The 17,864-nt window shown below is 37.4% G+C and overlaps 2 protein-coding genes across 6 annotated transcripts in view; both read left to right on the top strand.

Annotated features, from left to right (window-relative positions):
• LOC112653876 (nascent polypeptide-associated complex subunit alpha, muscle-specific form) overlaps nt 1–17,864 on the top strand; it is a 133,622-nt gene that overhangs the window by 36,233 nt on the left and 79,525 nt on the right. The window lies entirely within an intron of this gene.
• SPATA9 (spermatogenesis associated 9) overlaps nt 1–17,864 on the top strand; it is a 40,688-nt gene that overhangs the window by 6,991 nt on the left and 15,833 nt on the right. Inside the window, exons 1-4 of one of the 5 annotated variants that reach the window (XM_049108207.1) lie at nt 8,331–8,381; nt 8,567–8,655; nt 10,564–10,605; nt 16,873–17,100. In XM_049108207.1, the coding sequence (XP_048964164.1) occupies nt 16,885–17,100 (216 nt within the window). In that variant the 5' untranslated portion in view covers nt 8,331–8,381; nt 8,567–8,655; nt 10,564–10,605; nt 16,873–16,884. Of the gene's footprint in view, nt 1–8,180; nt 8,382–8,566; nt 8,656–10,563; nt 10,606–16,872; nt 17,101–17,864 lie in introns of those variants that run through there. The other 4 variants (XM_025438192.3, XM_025438193.3, XM_049108206.1 and 1 more) reach the window with 4 other exon arrangements.

Consider the following 17,864-nt stretch of genomic DNA (forward strand, 5'->3'; position numbering starts at 1 on the left):
ACATAATGTCTATTCATCCCATAAATAATAGTATGATGATGACTGATCCTTCCATGAGGCCAGTAGGAGTCTCTTTAAGCTGGCTTCTGTGTTCTTTTAATAGGATCCCATTAATCTTCAAAAACCCCCTTTGTTTCTGGTTTTAGATCTCCCTAGTTCACCTTGTATTTCTCCTGCCCCAGACCTGATAACAGCTGTTTCTTCAAGGAGGCCAATTCATTGAAGTGAAGAATGATATTAAAGCCCAGATTCTAGGTACTAGGAATGTTCTTTTGTACTGGGTTGGCAATGTTTCTAGCCATTCCAGTCTATACACCTAGACAAAAATGCATTTTTAAAAATAATTTTCAATTTTATTTAATATTACAGTTTTACTTTGTTCTTTGATTTCCTAATTAGATCTTTTTTTCTTATATTGAAATTCTTGATTCTTAATGTTATTAATTAAAAAATGTGTTTGTCCTACATTATAAGGAAAATAATTTCAAATAACAAAACCAATAATAATACTGCCAATAATGTGACTGAATGAAGTTGAAAAAGTCCTTTTAGTTCTTTTTTTGTTGCAGTGTTCTGAACTGTGTTCTAAAGTCACTGGAGGGACACCTGGGTAGCTCAGCGGTCTAGCGCCTCCCTTCAGCCCAGGGCGTAATCCTGGAGTCCCAGGATTGAGTCCCACATCAGACTCCCTGCATGGAGCCTGCTTCTCTTTCTGCCTGTGTCTCTGTCTCTCTCTGTGTGTCTCTCATGAATAAATAAATAAAATATTAAAAAAAAATAAAGTCACTGGAAATAAATCATTTCTAGGTGTTGTACAAAAATTTGATATCCAGCTATTTTTTCAATTTTTTTCAGTTTAGGGATTAGTTTTTAAAAATAAATATTTTGAGTTTTACACGTATATTCTTTTGATCTTTACAGCATTATGTATTTCCATTTTACTCACATACTTATCAGTATGACACCCATTAATGTGCTACACTTTCATTTTCTATTCTTAGATATACAGTATAATAGCCTGTCTGCAGTTAATATACCCAGCATTATTTACTAAAAAAAAAAAAAAAAGCAGAAAGGGAAGTCTTAGACAAATGTTCTAGTCCTGTTGGTTTTGTATTTCTTAGTGATTAAACTCATATTGAATTAATTATTTCAATTAATTGTCACATGGGCTAGTATTTAATATGACAAGTAAAATAACTAAAAATGCAGTGCTTTGTATGTGAGGAGAAGAGCTTTCCTTCCATAATGTATGATAAACATTGTGTGTGTGTATGTATGTATATAATGTGTCTTATGTGTCCTGTATTTACATATCAGTTAGCAGACTCCATGAAGAATTTGTTAATGATAAAATTTTTCATACTACCTGAGACATAAATAATTCATTCAGGAAATATTCATTGTAATATTGTAAAATTATAAAAGTACAAAGAAGTTCTATCCAGCCTTGAACTAACCAACGACCCTGAACTCATGGAGCTTATATTGTGATGGGGGAAACAGACTACAAGTAAGTCTGACCTTCTCAGCTTCCTGCCATCTAACCAACCTCAGCAATTCACACAATTGTGTAGCAGTGCTAAGGTTGCAAATTCTGTCTTCTATATAGCCTGCCACTTTACTATAACTATTTGAAGAGTTCATTGGGCTTGCCAAGGCAACTCAATATTAGTGGTACCCAACTGGAATTTTAGATTATAATTATTAAAGAATTTTTAAGAACAAATGTTATAAATATACCTGTTTTGAAACATTTTTGAAAAATCTGTATTTAAAAGATAAATAGCATGTATTTACCTTTGCTATTAAAACGATGATTATTTACCCTACAGAAGAATTTTATCTAGGTTTACTTTCATTTATTTTTATTTTTATTTTTTTAAGATTTTATTTATTTATTCATGAGAGACAGAGAGAAAGGCAGAGACACAGGCAGAGGGAGAAACAGACTCCATGCAAGGAGCCCGATGTGGGACTTGATCCCGGGACTCCAGGATCACGCCCTGAACCAAAGGTAGATAGATGCTCAATCGCTGAGCCACCCAGATGTCCCTCCTGGGTTACCTTTAAAGAATAAGTTCCCCTAGTGTATTTCAAATAATTAAAGTTACAAACATCCTGTTTACACTGAAACTGCATCAAATTCTTATTATAACGAGAAGGCCTATACATTTTCTCTTGTGATCCAGAACTTCACAAGCTTGGTCAATTTATGATTACAGGTGGAATTGCAAGAATAGTAGTAACCTATACTTCACTGGCTTTGCCCCCACTGCAGAACTTCAAATCTCTACAAAGGCTTGAATCTGCTCCCTTCCCTCTGAGTATTTTTGGGAATTGCCAAACAGTGTCTAATTATTAGGAAGAAATCTGCTCAGCTGCCTTGCAGGTAGCATCTGCCTGACACTTGTGACTACTTCTGTGGATTCCACTCAGGCACTGCTTCAGTTTTGGCTCTTTTCTGGACGCTGCATCCTCACAATGAGTACCACTACTAATGCAGTGACGCTGACAAAGAGCCAAAGATCTTCGGCAAAGTCCTGAAAATGCCTCCTTTTCCTTTTTTCTTTTACTTTCTGTGGGAGGAGTACCCTAACTGTATGGCTGATTTTGCCCATTTCCTAAAGAAAGCTCAGTAAGACTGGTTGAGGTCTCTCTTCTCATTCCATCTACTCTGAATCCCTATTCAGACATCAAGGATAGATACGAGTGGCATACACCAACCTGTGCTCAAAATCATCCCTCTCCCAAGATAATTAGGTATTCTTACTTGATTGGCTTTGTTAGAGCTGGCCAATGTACTTAAACCTGGGTTTGGTCTCAGAAGGAGCCCGCAGTCCTACATATATATGTATATGTATATATGTTTATGTACATATACACGTATATATATATGCTTTTATCAGTCTGCCCCATGAATTGTCCAACATCAGGACCTATCTGAGCTTTAAGAGTAAATTCAGAGACCTCTTCTATACACTAAATTGGTTTATATAAAACTTTTCACTAGTCTCTAAGCAAAGTGATGTACTATCATACTTTCAATCATACTTCATGACATAAACTTGGCATTTAATCAATTAGACAAATGAATAATCATATGGAAACAGTTTTTATATAGTATTTTTAAAAATTTGTGTGCCTTGTTTGCCAAGTTACCACACAACTTTTTAGGAACAAAGAGCCCACTAACATTGATTTTTATTAGTATTTTCCTTCCTAAGCCTTGTTTGTGTATGTACAACTTTGGGTTGTTATAAACTATACTGTTTTCCACACTTTGTGTTTATGTGTATAGTTAGATTTTTAAAGAGTCCAATGTAATGAGCAGAAGCTCTCCAATAGTCTCGGGGTAACAATCATTTGATGGATATTATATACAGGTATTCTCTACTTTTCAAAAGTTTGCATTACACCTCTGTGCTTTTATGAAAGACCTGGCAGGGACACCTGGGTGGCTCAGTGGTTGAGCCTCTGCCTTTGGCTCAGGCTGTGGCCCTGGGGTTCCAGGATTGAGTCCCACATCGGGCTCCCTGCAGGGAGCCTGCTTCTCCCTCTGCCTGTGTCTCTGCCTCTCTCTCTCTTTCTCTGTGTCTCTCATAAATAAATAAATAAATAAATAAAATAAATAAATAAATAAATTCTCTCTTTTTGTTTTTTTTAAAGATTTTTAATTTATTTATTCATGAGAGATACACACAGAGAGAGAGGCAGAGACACAGGCAGAGGGAGAAGCAGGCTCCATGCAGGGAGCCCGACGTGGGACTCGATCCCCGGTCTCCAGGATCATACCCTGGGCTGAAGGTAGCACTAAACCGCTGAACCACCAGGGCTGCCCAATAAATAAAATCGAGAGGAGGGGAGGGGAGGGGAGGACCCAGCAATGGTACCTGTTTTCACCATCTAAAAGAAATCCAAAGAGGATTTTCACTTTTATGGAAAAAAAAAATGAAAATAGCATTCAGTGTGTGTGTTGCAGCAAGCCATTAGAGAGGCTAGTGAGTATGGGAGCAGCAAGAGTGGCTCCGCCAAACTCCTTAACCGAAGTCCACTCAGTATCAAGCTGTGATAGCTTTGAACCATGTCTGTGAGCACCTGTACTTTACCTCAATTTATTTTGTATATCCCTTAGCCAGATGTGTCCTGGGGTATCAGAAAAGCCTAAGAGAGGTTACTTTTTGGTCTGGAAATAGTCAAAAAGCTTTCTGTATAAATTAATAATTGCTTCTTCGCTTACTCCATTTTGCCCTACAAAATGTTTCATAGGATTAGAAAAGCTCTTTCTGATAGCAGGGGGAGCCTATATTTGAATTACTTCCAATTTATGCCATCCTGAATAGCCTTGCATTAACTATCTTTATACAAAGTCTTATCCAGGATTTTTTTAATTGGGATATATTCCCAGGATGATAGTTGCTATTGGTAATATTAATGTTTTGATATTGTTTGATATTTTCAGATTGCTTTCAAAACATTCCTACCTCTGAGAGTTATTATGAGAATTAAGAGATAAGTGGTGTAACCTAGCTCATAGCACAGTGTTAAATTAAGCATGGAGGCCATTAGACCAAGGTTGCTCTCATGCTTTAGCAGCCTGCAAGCAAACCCAAACCTGAGCCTATAAAATGCCTCAAGATTCTGTAGTCTAAACCAAAGGACGACCAATCACAAACAGCCAACTAGGCTTTGATAAAGAATGCAAGCCCTGGGAGGGCACTTGATGGGATGAGCCCTGGGTGTTATACTATATGTTGGCAAATGGAACTTAAATAAAAACAAATGTAAAAGAAGAAAAAAAAAAAAAAGAATGCAAGCCCTTGAGCTTTACCCAAATAATTTCATTGCTTTGTTTCCATGTCTTTTCTATAAAAGCCTTGCCCCTAGCAAGGGGTGTGCTGTGGAGTGCTTCTAATTGGTGATTCCTGATGTGAAAGAAAAAAACAAACAAACAAACAAACAAACACTTTTTTTTAAATAAAAGATTTTATTTATTTGAGAGAAAGAGAGTGCAAGAGAGAGCACAAGCAGCAGGGAGGGGCAGAGGGAGAGAGAGAAGCAGACTCCCTGCTGAACAGGGAGCCTGATGTAGGGCTCAATCCCAGGATCCTGAGACCATGACCTGAGTTTAAGGCAGACGCTTAAGTGACAGAGCCACCCAAGAGCCTTTTTTTTTTTTTTCACCCAAGAGCCTTTGAATGAATTTTTGTTCAAATAAACTCACTTAAAAAATTTTTTTTAAGTTTATTTATTTATTCATGAGAGACACACAGACAGAGAGGCAGAGACACAGGCAGAGGGAGAAGCAGGCTCCATGCAGGGAACCCGATGTGGGACTCGATCCCGGGACTCCAGGATTACGCCCTGAGCTGAAGGCAGATGCTTAACCACTGAGCCACCCAGGCGTCCCATCTCTTAAAAATTTTAATGTCTCTCAGTTTATCCTTTAACAACAGTTACTAGTATGTATTTGGCCTTCAGTAAGTGTCAGTACCCTTCTTTCAGACCATGATATTTTTAAAAATTGTATTTGTTTATTCCTGAGAGACACTCAGAGAGAGGCAGAGACATAGGCAGAGAGAGAAACAGGCTCCCTCCAGGGAGCCTGATGCAGGAGTCCATCCCAGGACCCTGGGATCATGACCTGAGCCAAAGGCAGACACTCAGTGGAAGCTCTTTGTTTCCCCTCCAGTCTTGATCTCAGGGTCCTGGGATCTTGTCTGGCATCAAGCTCAGTGGGGAGTCAGCTTGTGAATTCTCTCCTGTCCCTCTCCCCCTCCCCCTGCTGGGGATCGCCCTCTCTCTCTCTCTCTCTCTCTCAAATCAATCTTTTAAAAAAATAAAATTATGTTGACATTATTAAGCATTTACCATTAACTGAGATGTACATAGTCTCAACGCATGCTATGCCTGGAGGAACATAGCCCCTGGGACCAAAAGAACTAATCCACTTGTGAGGTTGGCCGTCTACATCCTTAACTGGGCCAAGGATGATTCTCAAAGAAGTTGTTCTTGAGACTCGAGACTCGACAGACTCGACAGGTAATACTTGAAGTCGAGAGTATAGGTTCATATCATTTGAGTTTGAAAGAGGTTTGAGAGAAGGATCTAGTTAGGTTGGTTATCGAGGTTCCAGCCAGTTGTGTGCAAAATCAAAATTGGCTGAAACCCATGTGAACAGGGCAAACTCAATACTGACTTTTCACCCAAATTTTGAAACTTTCCCAAAACAAAGTAGCCATTGTGTGTTTAACAATGGGCTGCCATTTATTGAACATATCTGGTCCATTAAATAAGTCCTGTCACCTTTTGAAAGGTAAAATGTAGACTTAGAAAATATAATTTCCCAAATTACACAGGCCAGTAGGTAGGGAGGTGATAGAGCTGGAATTCAAAGTGGAATTCTGACTGAATCCCAAAGCTCTTTATTTTCTAATTAAGCTTATACTGCCTTCACTTACAGTGTGTAAAACGTTCATTTTCTTCCAAGCTTTGTGCAAATCAAAGATTCTCTTTTTTTCTACATTAAAGCCTTTTAAATATAAGTAAATTTCCAGGGCTGTTATGTAATTTTTGTAAGTATGGAGGTCTGTATTATGAGCTGTAAAGAATGACATTATAGCTAAAGATATTCACCATTAACATTATTTATTTTGTCTAACTTTATTACCTGAAATAACATAGGACACATAAAGATATAGGTAAAAATTAAAATTAAGCAAAACCCAAAATATGATCAGATTTGGTGATAGATATAAAATCAGTGTGGCATGGTAGGATTTTTAAAAATCTCATTACCCTCTTTTTTTTTTTTTTTTTCACCATCCCTCTCCCAAGGAGACAGTCATTAAAAAAGCAAAGACAAAAAGAACTTTGTTAGCATAACACAGAGTCTAGTTATCCTCTAAATGTGGGCAATATTAGCATGAGAACTATTTTTCTTGTAGATTTGTTAATTTCATAAGCTGCTTAGGAGGGTGAGAACTGATAAAAAAAAGGGGGGGGGGGACCTGGATGAAACCAATCAGGAGCTAGGAGAGACATCAGAAGGTGGGCAGGTGGATGAAAATAAATTAGGGGGGAAAAAAGAAAATAAATTAGGGGGTTAAGGAGAGTGGAGAACAGAGAAGACCAAAGAGAGAAGGTACTGCCAACTGTTCTTCTGGGGTAAATTCTGATAGGCACATATTTTAATAGGACAAATAAAGGTTTGCGTTTCTTACAGACTTTCTTGTATGTTCATCATTGTCTAATAGTATTTTTCTGGTGACAGATTTCAGTTTCCACATATTGCAGGCATAATTATCTTAAGCATTAGGGTCATGGTGGAGGGAAGCATGTTCTTCTAAGGTTAAGAGAAGTATTTGTGGTGTGGTACAGAGTAGTCTCAAGCAGATTAGGACTAAAGACAAATTGAAGGTGGGGATCTGGCAGGCTTCACACAATAGAAGAATCCTCTGATGAACATTTTTCTCTTTTCTGGACAGCTCGGATGAACAGACCTCTAGCACCCACAGCTTATGCTTGCTAAGGACAATGGCCTAGATACAATTAAACGTAGAGGCTTCAAATTAAAATGGGATTTGTGTTCATCAACTCTGAATTCATCTACACCAAACTATTACTAGATATTCAGTCAAATCCACATGATAGGAAGTTCTTCCTAGATTTGATAAATGGAAAATAATGAAGTGGGAGAGAACCAGGAGGGAAAAGGATGGAGGTGGAGGAGGAAGAAGAAGAAGAGGAAGAGGGGAGAGAAGGGAAGGAGGAGGAGAAAAAGGAATTTTAAGAGAAACCATAAATTTTATAATTTTGTCTGTGTTTGACCTGGTGATCTTTGAGTGAAAGAAAGACAATCTGTTCAGTAGTCTTTCTGAATTAACTGCTGGTGTTTCTTTTCCACTTGGCATCATATGTGAGGCATTTCTTTTAAAGCACATGCCAACTCTTTTCAAATGGAGCTTTGTTCTCAGATGATCCACTAATTGAGGTATCACTGTAGAAATTGGGTCAAAATTCCACATAATGCAGAACTCCTTAGCACAGTTTGTTTTTCCTTCTCCTTTCTCCTCCCCTTATGCCTTCAAACGCATTCTCCCTCTTCTCACTGCCAGAGTGATTTCAGAAGATTCTGTAACAAGTTCTCAGAGGCCCATTGTGCAGTAACAAAGAATTCTGGCAACGAGCTGTAGGTTCTGTCCTTGCCTCCTTTCCTGAGTGGAAGGGTGCCCTCATCCCTCACTAATGGCAGAGTAGGACAAGCATTGCCCTGGCCTGCAAGCTTGCCAAGCACTAGGAACCCAAGGAAGAACTCGTCATGCCAATCAAACCTGTTGGGTGGATATGTGGGCAGGTGTTGAAGAACTTTTCTGGAAGAAGTATATGCAATCTTGTTGTAAAGGGGATATGGGTGTGGGAAACAACTGGGAATAAAGTCCCCTAGGGTTTATCTGCTTTTCCTAGTCACTAACAAAGTGGACCCAGTGTCCCATGTCCTTTTGGATTATGGTTAGGTGATGTTTTTAGTTGAGCTCTCTTATCCCCTAATTTCTTTTTGTCTCAGTCGAGGGGATCCAGAAAGTAATCATGGACCTTATAGATGAGTTTAAAGATGAATTCCCTACCATCCTAAGATTATCACAGTCTAATCAGGTAATGTGATTTCATAACTTTGAAAAGGATTACAAAAAGTATATTGTATTTTTAATTTACCAATTATTTAATGCTTGACTTTGAAATCAGTACCTGAAGCTTAGGTAGAAGTTAATTTTGCCTCAGAAAAAACCAAATCTCGAATCTTACTCATTGGGTGGGTCAATGGAAATCAGGAAGATGGTGGACAAAGAAGTGAGATTGATAAATTAAATTTAAAAAAAAATCACTGTGCTGTTAGGTTGGAAATGTGGAACTCTCTCATAGCCACAATTGCAGTGTGTATAGTTTGCGACACTTGCTTAAGATTTGCTTAATATCAGGAAAATACCTAGGTATGTTTTAACTAAAATCTATGTCAATTAAATCAGTGGGAAAAAAATAACCAACATACATTATAATAACAGGAAGATAAATATTGTATGGGTATATGTTTTAATGTGGAAAGAAAATAGTGATATCGATTTAAACAAAGCACACGTGCATGTGCTTTCTATAACCTCTGTTCCCCAAAGGATTTGAGACATAAAATATTGGGAGTGGAAGAAGGAATAGGTAGAGAATTATGAAAAGACATCTGATCAGGAAAAAGTAATCTTTTATAGCCTAATTTACTTAAAAGTGCACAGCCCTTAATGGAAGTGTATTTTAGTCATCTAGACCACAGCTGGAAAAGAATATGTTGTAAGTTACATGGTACAATAATAATCTCCTCATCTGGATATCAAGAGTTTTGGCAATGTCAGACATGAGGAACATAGGCAAAACTTGGAAGTAGACAAAAAAGTTCTCTGAGTAACGTAGCAATCACAAAGTCTATATATTTCATTCCAAAGGCAAGATATTAGAGCCACTTTGACCATTCATCCACCACCAGGCATCAGACACTACTAAGTACTTTCCTATTGGCTGGGACCGGGGATAGGAAATACAGACATAAAACAGGATTCTTTCAGTCAATGAGCTTAATCTAATGGAGACAGGATTGTAAACAAGTAATTGTTTTTGGAATATGGTAAAAAGTAAATCCAACTTAGAGGAATATGAATGGCTTTACCTAGGATGGTCAGAGAAGGCTTTATGGAGGAAGGATGCTAAAATCCTTTTGCAGAGGTCGAATACGAATTTTCAAAGTGAAGAAAAGGATAGGGTAAGTAGATAGGAGCAGAGGAAACAGTGTCAGGACAAAAAAAGTATGAAACAGCATAGCATGTTCCCAGAATATCAAGTAAATATGAACCAATGGCATGGATCTTGGGTTTAGACCTGGGGGGGGGGGGGCGTTAATACTGAAATGTAGGTATCTGGATACATAGTGCTAAGATGATATCCAGATGGTGATCCACTAAGTAGGATGGGGTAAGGCTTAAAAGCTCCAGATGGCAAACCAGATTTTATAAATCTATATCTTAGACTCAGTGTCTAGTTGCTTCCCCTTTTCATTCTCCTAGTTTTAGTATAAAGTCTTTTTAAATGTTGGAGATTTTTCTTGAGTATGCTCTGGAGTATTAGGGAAGGAAGGCAGGTGACCATGCTTGGTCTAGGATGTAAAATAGGCACAGTCTGGAAAGCCCTGTTGCCCCTTCCAGGTTATGATTCTCTCACCACTGACAACATTAAAGAAGCTGGATTCAATAATCTAACAAATCACAACTTTCTATACAACTCCCTTCATCCCTTCCTACCCTCTAAATAGCCTCATTATCACTAAAGCCATAAATTTGGTTTAACAGTGAAATAGATTGCTATTCTGATCCCAGAGAAAGAACTCTAAGTTCCCATTTCCAACTCACTGAAGTCATTTACTTATAAGAACTTTACCTCATTCACAGAAGAATGTAAACATAGTTACTTCAGTTCTCATTTCAAAACACTTACATTGTTCTTTTTCTACCATTTACTTTGAAGGATGTGTTGCTGAGATTGGTGAGAAACCCAAGTTCTTAGGAGGTACTGTAACAGATTGAAGTTACTTGTACTTCAAAAATAAACTATTCAGAAACAATGCTAATACTTAGATAACTAAATTATTTTTTAAAAGTCAGATTGTAAATGCTGCAAATTTTATTATTTTGGAGATGATCCATAATTCTCAAACATACTGAAAGAAGTGGTTTTAAGAATACTTAGAGGGCTTTTATTAATTGGGTTGGATTCTAAACCTCTAAATTTCATGATTAGTATTAAATCTTTTTTTTTTTTCTAACCTTAGCCATTCATTGTTTAGGAAAAGGCCATCATGTTGGCCTGAAACACACAAACAAAAGATTTGGTGGGAATGATAGTGGGATTTTTAGAGATATATGCAGAATAGTGATTTTTTTTTTTTTAGAATAGTGATTTTTAAATAGTTATTTATGACTAATGATTTTGAAGGAAATCTTCCTGGGGCTGAGGGATGTTAATTTTAGAATCTTGGCTTGAGGTCATGGCTTCTGATGTCATATACTCTCCAGTCCAGCACAGACCCCAGTACTTTGAGTATCCACTTCCCTTAGTAAAACGTAATATTTAAAGGTTTGCATTTCCAAATTGCAAATGATTTCCATATGAGGATTTAAAAATATTAAACTTTCACATTCAAGCAAATGAAAAATGTATTTTACAATTAGGGGACTAAAAAATTTTAATTCATATGATCTTTACTTGAATGAGAGAACACTTTTGTGGAAAATAGGGTCAATTTTTGTGCTTTTTTTTTTAATTTTTGTGCTTTTAATTATGAAAGGTAATTATGTGTTTTATTCTGTAGTTATCTTGCTCTTAACCTTATACTATAAAATTGGGAGTAGTAAACAGAACATATTAGAATCCATACAAAACTTTGGATTTTTATAGTTGTAGATGTACTCTTCTGAGTTCTCTTGCTTCTTCTCCTTCTTTTTCTTTTTTTTTTTTTTTTGACATGTATGACAAAACTCTTGGGTTTGCACCAGTGATGTCTGGAAATTAGTTTCATTGGTATTAGAATTGGGTTTTTTTTGTTTTGTTTTGTTTGGCTTGGGGTTTTTTTTTGTGTGTGTGTGTGTGTTTTTTTTTTTTTTGGTGTTAGAATTTCTAAATCTCATGAGAGTAGGACTGTAATGAGTGGAGTGTTCTAAATTCAGTTATATTTTTGTCTTCGGTGTGTTGTTTCTAGTAAGATATGATCATACTTGTGAATGTTACAGAGCATGTTATATACACTATAACTTTCCGGGTGGTTTCTAATTTAATACTTGGTATATTTCTCTATTTCTCTATGTTAATTTGTTATATTTCCTAACATTCTTCATTCATTCATTCATTCATTTCATCCAGTGTTTATAGAGTACCCTACTACATGCCAGACACTATTCTAGGTACTGGGAAAAGAGCAGTGACTCATATGGATATAAAACAACACTGCTGTCATGGACTTTACATCCTAGTAAAGTGGAAAAACAAAAAACAAGGAAAATAAGGTCTATATTATGTTAAAGATAGATCTTAAGAAGCAATATGGCAGAGATATGAAATAGGGGTAGGGACAGGGAGAACAATTGACTGTTAAGGTCAGGAGACTAACAGGGACTTAGTGAGAAAGTGATTTTTTTTTTAAAGATTCTATTTATTTATTCATGAGAGACACAGAGACACAGGGAGAGGGAGAAGCAGGCTCCCCTCAGGGAGCCCAACGTGAGACCCCTCCCCCCCCCAGGATCATGCCCAGAGCCAAAGGCAGACGCTCAACCACTGATTCACCCAGGTGCCCCAAGAAAGTGATTCTTGAATTAAGATTTGAGGGAAGCAAGGGAGCAAACCTTGATGTCTTTGAAAAATCAAACGGCATAGCTGGGGCTAAGTTCCTGAGGCAGGAGTATATCTAACAAGGTCAACAAATGATGAGGAAAGGAGGAGGAAAAGACAAGGATGTTAGGGAGGTAAAGAAAAGACAACCTTTTTTTTTATTTTTTGATAGTCACACACAGAGAGAGAGAGGCTCAGAGACATAGGCAGAGGGAGAAGCAGGCTCCATGCACCGGGAGCCCGACGTGGGATTCGATCCCGGGTCTCCAGGATCGCGCCCTGGGCCAAAGGCAGGCGCCAAACCGCTGCACCACCCAGGGATCCCCAGAAAAGACAACCTTTGTAGGGCTTTGTAGACCACTGTTTGCAATTTGGCTTTGACGTTGAGTGCACAAGGGAGCCACTCAAGTAGCTGAGCAGAAAAGCAAGGTAGGATCTAAGTTTTAATTGTATCTCTTTGGGTGAGGTATTGAGGAATAGAATGAAAATAGACAAGGATGGAAGCAGAGAGACCATTTGAAGAGGCTAATTTACAAGTCTGGACAGGAGATGGGGTATAAATATAATGGACTGAGTATTGGCACTGAGGGTAGTGAGAAGTGATCAAACTCTAGGACTATTCAGAGAAAGAATTGAATAAGACTTGCTGACAGGCTGGTTTTTTGGATGTAGAGTAGTAAAAAGCTGATGTAATAGAAATTGGAGTTCAGCATTAAAACTGCTGATGATAGATGAGTAAGACTCTAGGAAAAAAAAGAAATCAGGAAAGCAGGATATATTCAAAGAAGGGGGCTCAAATAGTGAAATCTGGAGCAGGATTCTTGAAACAATCTGATTAATTGATACTAGGTTTCTTGTGGTAAGTGATCATTACCTTTGTGTGTCTGTCTCTAAGGTGGTGGTGGGGAAGGGAGTTGGAATGTCTTTTCTCACGTTTGATAACATGCTCAGTTGATAATGATGACAGAAAGAATCGTGTAAACTTGCACATTTTGCAACCAATTCCAGGATGCTTAGGACAAGAGTCAAACAAAACGAAACAAACCAGGGAAAAGAAATGAGCACTTCTTAATTTGGGGTCAGTGTTTACATTTACCCACATGGTTTGGTAGGAAAACATATAGCATAGATGACAGACAAAAGGAAAAGCTCGTAGCTCCAAAAAAAAAAAAAAAAAACTTTTATTAAAAAATTTTTCTACTAGAGCCTATTTTTAAAAATTCACTGAAGGTAAGAGTGAATTGGAATCATCACCATAAACTGGTGACTATTTTTTTTAAAGAGAAACATCTCTTTCTGCCTCTCCAGGACTATAAGTAGTCTCTCCTCTGTTGTTTCCTTCCTATTCTGATAGCCACAAAAAAACCACTTTACACACATCCCAGTGTCCAGATTTGGTTTCTAATACTATTCCGAAAAGCAGTAATAGTCCTCTTGGGAACAAGTTGATTGTATGTTTTATGTCAGGGAAAATTAAGGTGGTCAGAAACATTTTGTTTCAAGAGGTAATATTTCTTTCAGAGATACCTGTCAAAGTATGGAAAAAAGAAAGCATTTTAAAAACCATGAAGGGGGGATCCCTGGGTGGCGCAGCGGTTTGGCCCCTGCCTTTGGCCCAGGGCGCGATCCTGGAGACCGGGGATCGAATCTCACATCGGGCTCCCGGTGCATGGAGCCTGCTTCTCCCTCGGCCTGTGTCTCTGCCTCTCTCTCTCTCTCTGTGTGACTATCATAAATAAATAAAAATTGAAAAAAAATATTTAAACAACAACAACAACAACAAAAAACCATGAAGGGGGCAGTCCCTGTGGCGCAGCGGTTTAGCGCCGCCTGCAGCCCAGGGTGTGATCCTGGAGACCTGGAATCGAATCCCACGTCGGGCTCCCTGCATGGAGCCTGCTTCTCCCTCTGCCTGTGTTTCTGCCTCTCTCTCTCTCTGTCTCTGTGAATAAATAAATAAAATATTTAAAAAAAAAAAACATGAAGGGGGATCCCTGGGTGGCGCAGCGGTTTGGCGCCTGCCTTTGGCCCAGGGCGCGATCCTGGTAGATCCGGGATCGAATCCCACATCGGGCTCCCGGTGCTTGGAGCCTGCTTCTCCCTCTGCCTGTGTCTCTGCCTCTCTCTCTCTCTCTGTGTGACTATCATAAATAAAAAAATAAAAAAAATTAAAAAAAAAAACATGAAGGGAAGCACGGTCATCAAATTGCAACAATTTCAGCATTAAAGGGAAACAAAGATGACAATCAGGAACAAGCTGAGTCTGTTGGTAAAAGCTATGAATTTATGACAACACTAAAATGAGAAACATAATACAGAGTGTACTGAAGCATTATTGTAAAGCACACTTGAATTTTTAAAAATATTGTTTGTCATAAATGCTATATTTTAGTCGACACAAAGGATATGATCCTACAGGAGAGTTTTGATTTATGATTATCAATGACAAATAGGCTTCTTTCTCTACAGAGGTAAATATTTAGAAAGACAATTTTGTAAAAGAAAGGACGGTTATCTAGCCTGGTGTTTGGGGGAACGAATCAAGATTAGTTAATAGAAATAGCTGAGTAAAGTCAGTGACTCAGGCCAACAAGTACAGATCCAATAGTACAAAGATTATGTAAAGACACAAAATAAGGAGAAAGTAACCTTGATAATGTTTTTTATCTATAAAAATGAAGAGTCCTTAAAACACTGAATGACTATGTAGACGAAACTTCAGCATAGGTGGAAGTGCGCATATCTTACTCTTGTTCGCCCTGGCAATATGGCCCTCACCTTATGATTACAAATTATGAGAGAAAGCACAGTAAACGTTATGAGATGTAAAACCAAACATTCTAGCTGCTCCAACTTCGGGAGGAGTTGGAAGAATCAGTGAAGCAAAGAATAAGATCACAAGAGAAATTGAATCTGTGTGTGTAGGAGCTTAGACTATTGTAGATAATTGTGGTTTCTTCCCCCAGTGTGCTGGAAACCAAGCTATAATATCATGTAACCGCACCTATGTCTTATTTTGCTTGTTTTATTTTTATTTTTTTAAAGATTTATTTATTTATTTATTTTTATTTACTTACTTATTTATTTATGATAGACATAGAGAGAGAGAGAGAGAGAGAGAGAGAGAGAGAGAGAGGCAGAGGCACAGGCAGAGGGAGAAGCAGGCTCCATGCTGGGAGCCTGATGTGGGACTCGACCCCAGGACTCCAGGATCGCGCCCCTGGCCGAAGGCAGGCGCTAAGCCGCTGAGCTACCCAGGGATCCCCCATTTTGCTTGTTTTATGCACCATATAAATGCCTTTAGGGGTTGCTCTGCTCTAAATTGACTTGGAATTGCGGCAGTTCTAGCAGCCCACAACTCATATTGCCTTCTCTACTATTAGTGTTGGTTAGGAGGGTTGAGACCAAAGGGAGGCTGATGGGACTTTTTCAGTAAAGTTAACATATTAAACCACCATGCTGCAGGTATACATCCTCGTTGACAGGCTAGTTTTGGTTATCTCCAATGACAAATGCCAAACAGTAAGGGAAGCATTGAAAAAAATTGACAAAAACAGTGATAATAAAATTATTTCTTCAGGATAATAGTTGAGGCATTTAAAGTAAATATACAATACATTAGCTCTTAAGCAAATATTTGTTGCTCATTGTAGACCAAAACAATCCATCTAAAATGTTTTGTACTTACATATTTGGATTCAACAAAAGAGATACAAAGTTGCTTATTTGTGTTATAAACCATTAGTTTCCCCCCAAGTCATGTTGAAAGAGTCAGAATAGCCCATAAAATTACTTAAATGAATAATGGCAACTATACTTGCTGTTGCCTGGAATGCTGTCTAACCACATTGTAAGTAATTTCTCTGTGGTTTAGTTTCTGGTACAGCAGGGAAAGGTCTACATGTCATATGTTTTGCTAATGCCACGGATTTTTTCAGTCAGAATGCTCATACAAGTTTTGAAGTGTTTAGAAGTTAAAGTTTCTTAAGCTTGTTAATTAATATACATTTGCTTTATTTTTTAAACTATACTATGCATTATGCTTTATCACTTAAATTTTTAAAATAAACTAGGAAAATATGACAGTTTTGAACAAGAATTCTTATTTGCATAATTCAAACATTGAGTAATATTTGAATAAGAACTGCTTACTTTTGAAAGCACTCTTTAAAAAATCAATGCAAAAATAAATAAACCCAGAGAGGAAAATGAAAAATTTAAATTTTTGGCTAGTAACTTAAATTCTGGATATTTATGCTAAGGCAAAAATCATTTATTCAAAGATTTAAGTCCAAGGTGGGTTGGATATAAATATTGGACATTGAATATATATATAAGATCATGCATAACTATGTGCCATTATGTGATACTTGGTCTTGGTCTGAAGTAGATTGTAATAATTCATGGGAGAATCACACATCAGTCACTTTTTAGAGGCTTATTTTCCAGAAAAGAGAACCCATGCAAAAAACATCCAAAATCAAAATGGCTGTCGCCTTAGCGAAGATCAACCGAGGAACATTAATTCAAGGATTAAACAGCATATCTAGATCTTCCAAATCAGTGGCCAAACTTCTGCAGCCTCAGCTTGCTTGTAGACTTCTAGAGCTAAGGGGCATATCTCATCGTTTGCTGAGGGAAGTTAATGCACCAAAGCAACCCCTATATAATGTGCAGGTGAGTGAATATTAACATTTGCACAAGATATGAGCTCTTTTTTTAGAAAATATTTTCAAATTGCAAGATTTGAAAATGTAGCACATTCGATTGTCATACATATAAAACAAGAATAGTTGTATAAGAAATTAATGATTTGGTCTTTTTTCAATATAGTATATATATTCTGGTTTAAATAAATCTGAAAGAGGAAATAATGTGGACTTTTTTCCTAATCAGTTATTTGATTGAACTATATGAAACTATAAATTTCAAATGGCTAAACCTAAATATCAGCATACAGATTATCACTTACGTCAAACCTAAAAGGAATCCCACAACAAGCCTTAAAAATGACTGTTTTATTCCTTTTTTCCCCATAACCTTTCTATGTTTCCAAGATAATCTTTGTTTGACTTAACACACTGGAGTATATTCAACTATAAACTCATTTTGATAGGCCCACCAACACCATCTATTTCAAATTATACCCTCTTTTACTGAGAATGTATGTACTGATTCTACATTGTTTTACCGAGGCTCTGTTATATTTTGTTAAGGACAACAGCTCTTAAAATTTTTTCAGGACCAGTTTGTTTTTTCTAAACTTTATGGCATAGAACTCTGTGTTTTTCCATTTGGGCATTATTCAAAGCATTCTAAATGTTTGTTAAAAGAGATTGGGAATCCTGCAAGTCTGGCACCTAAATAAACCCCAGAGCAAATCATTTGGACTCTGTCGTTGAAAGCAGAAGAACCCTAGCTCAAAAAGACTTAAGCCAAAA

This window comes from Canis lupus, chromosome 3 (genome assembly GCF_003254725.2).
Source record: "Canis lupus dingo isolate Sandy chromosome 3, ASM325472v2, whole genome shotgun sequence".
NCBI lineage: Eukaryota > Metazoa > Chordata > Mammalia > Carnivora > Canidae > Canis > Canis lupus.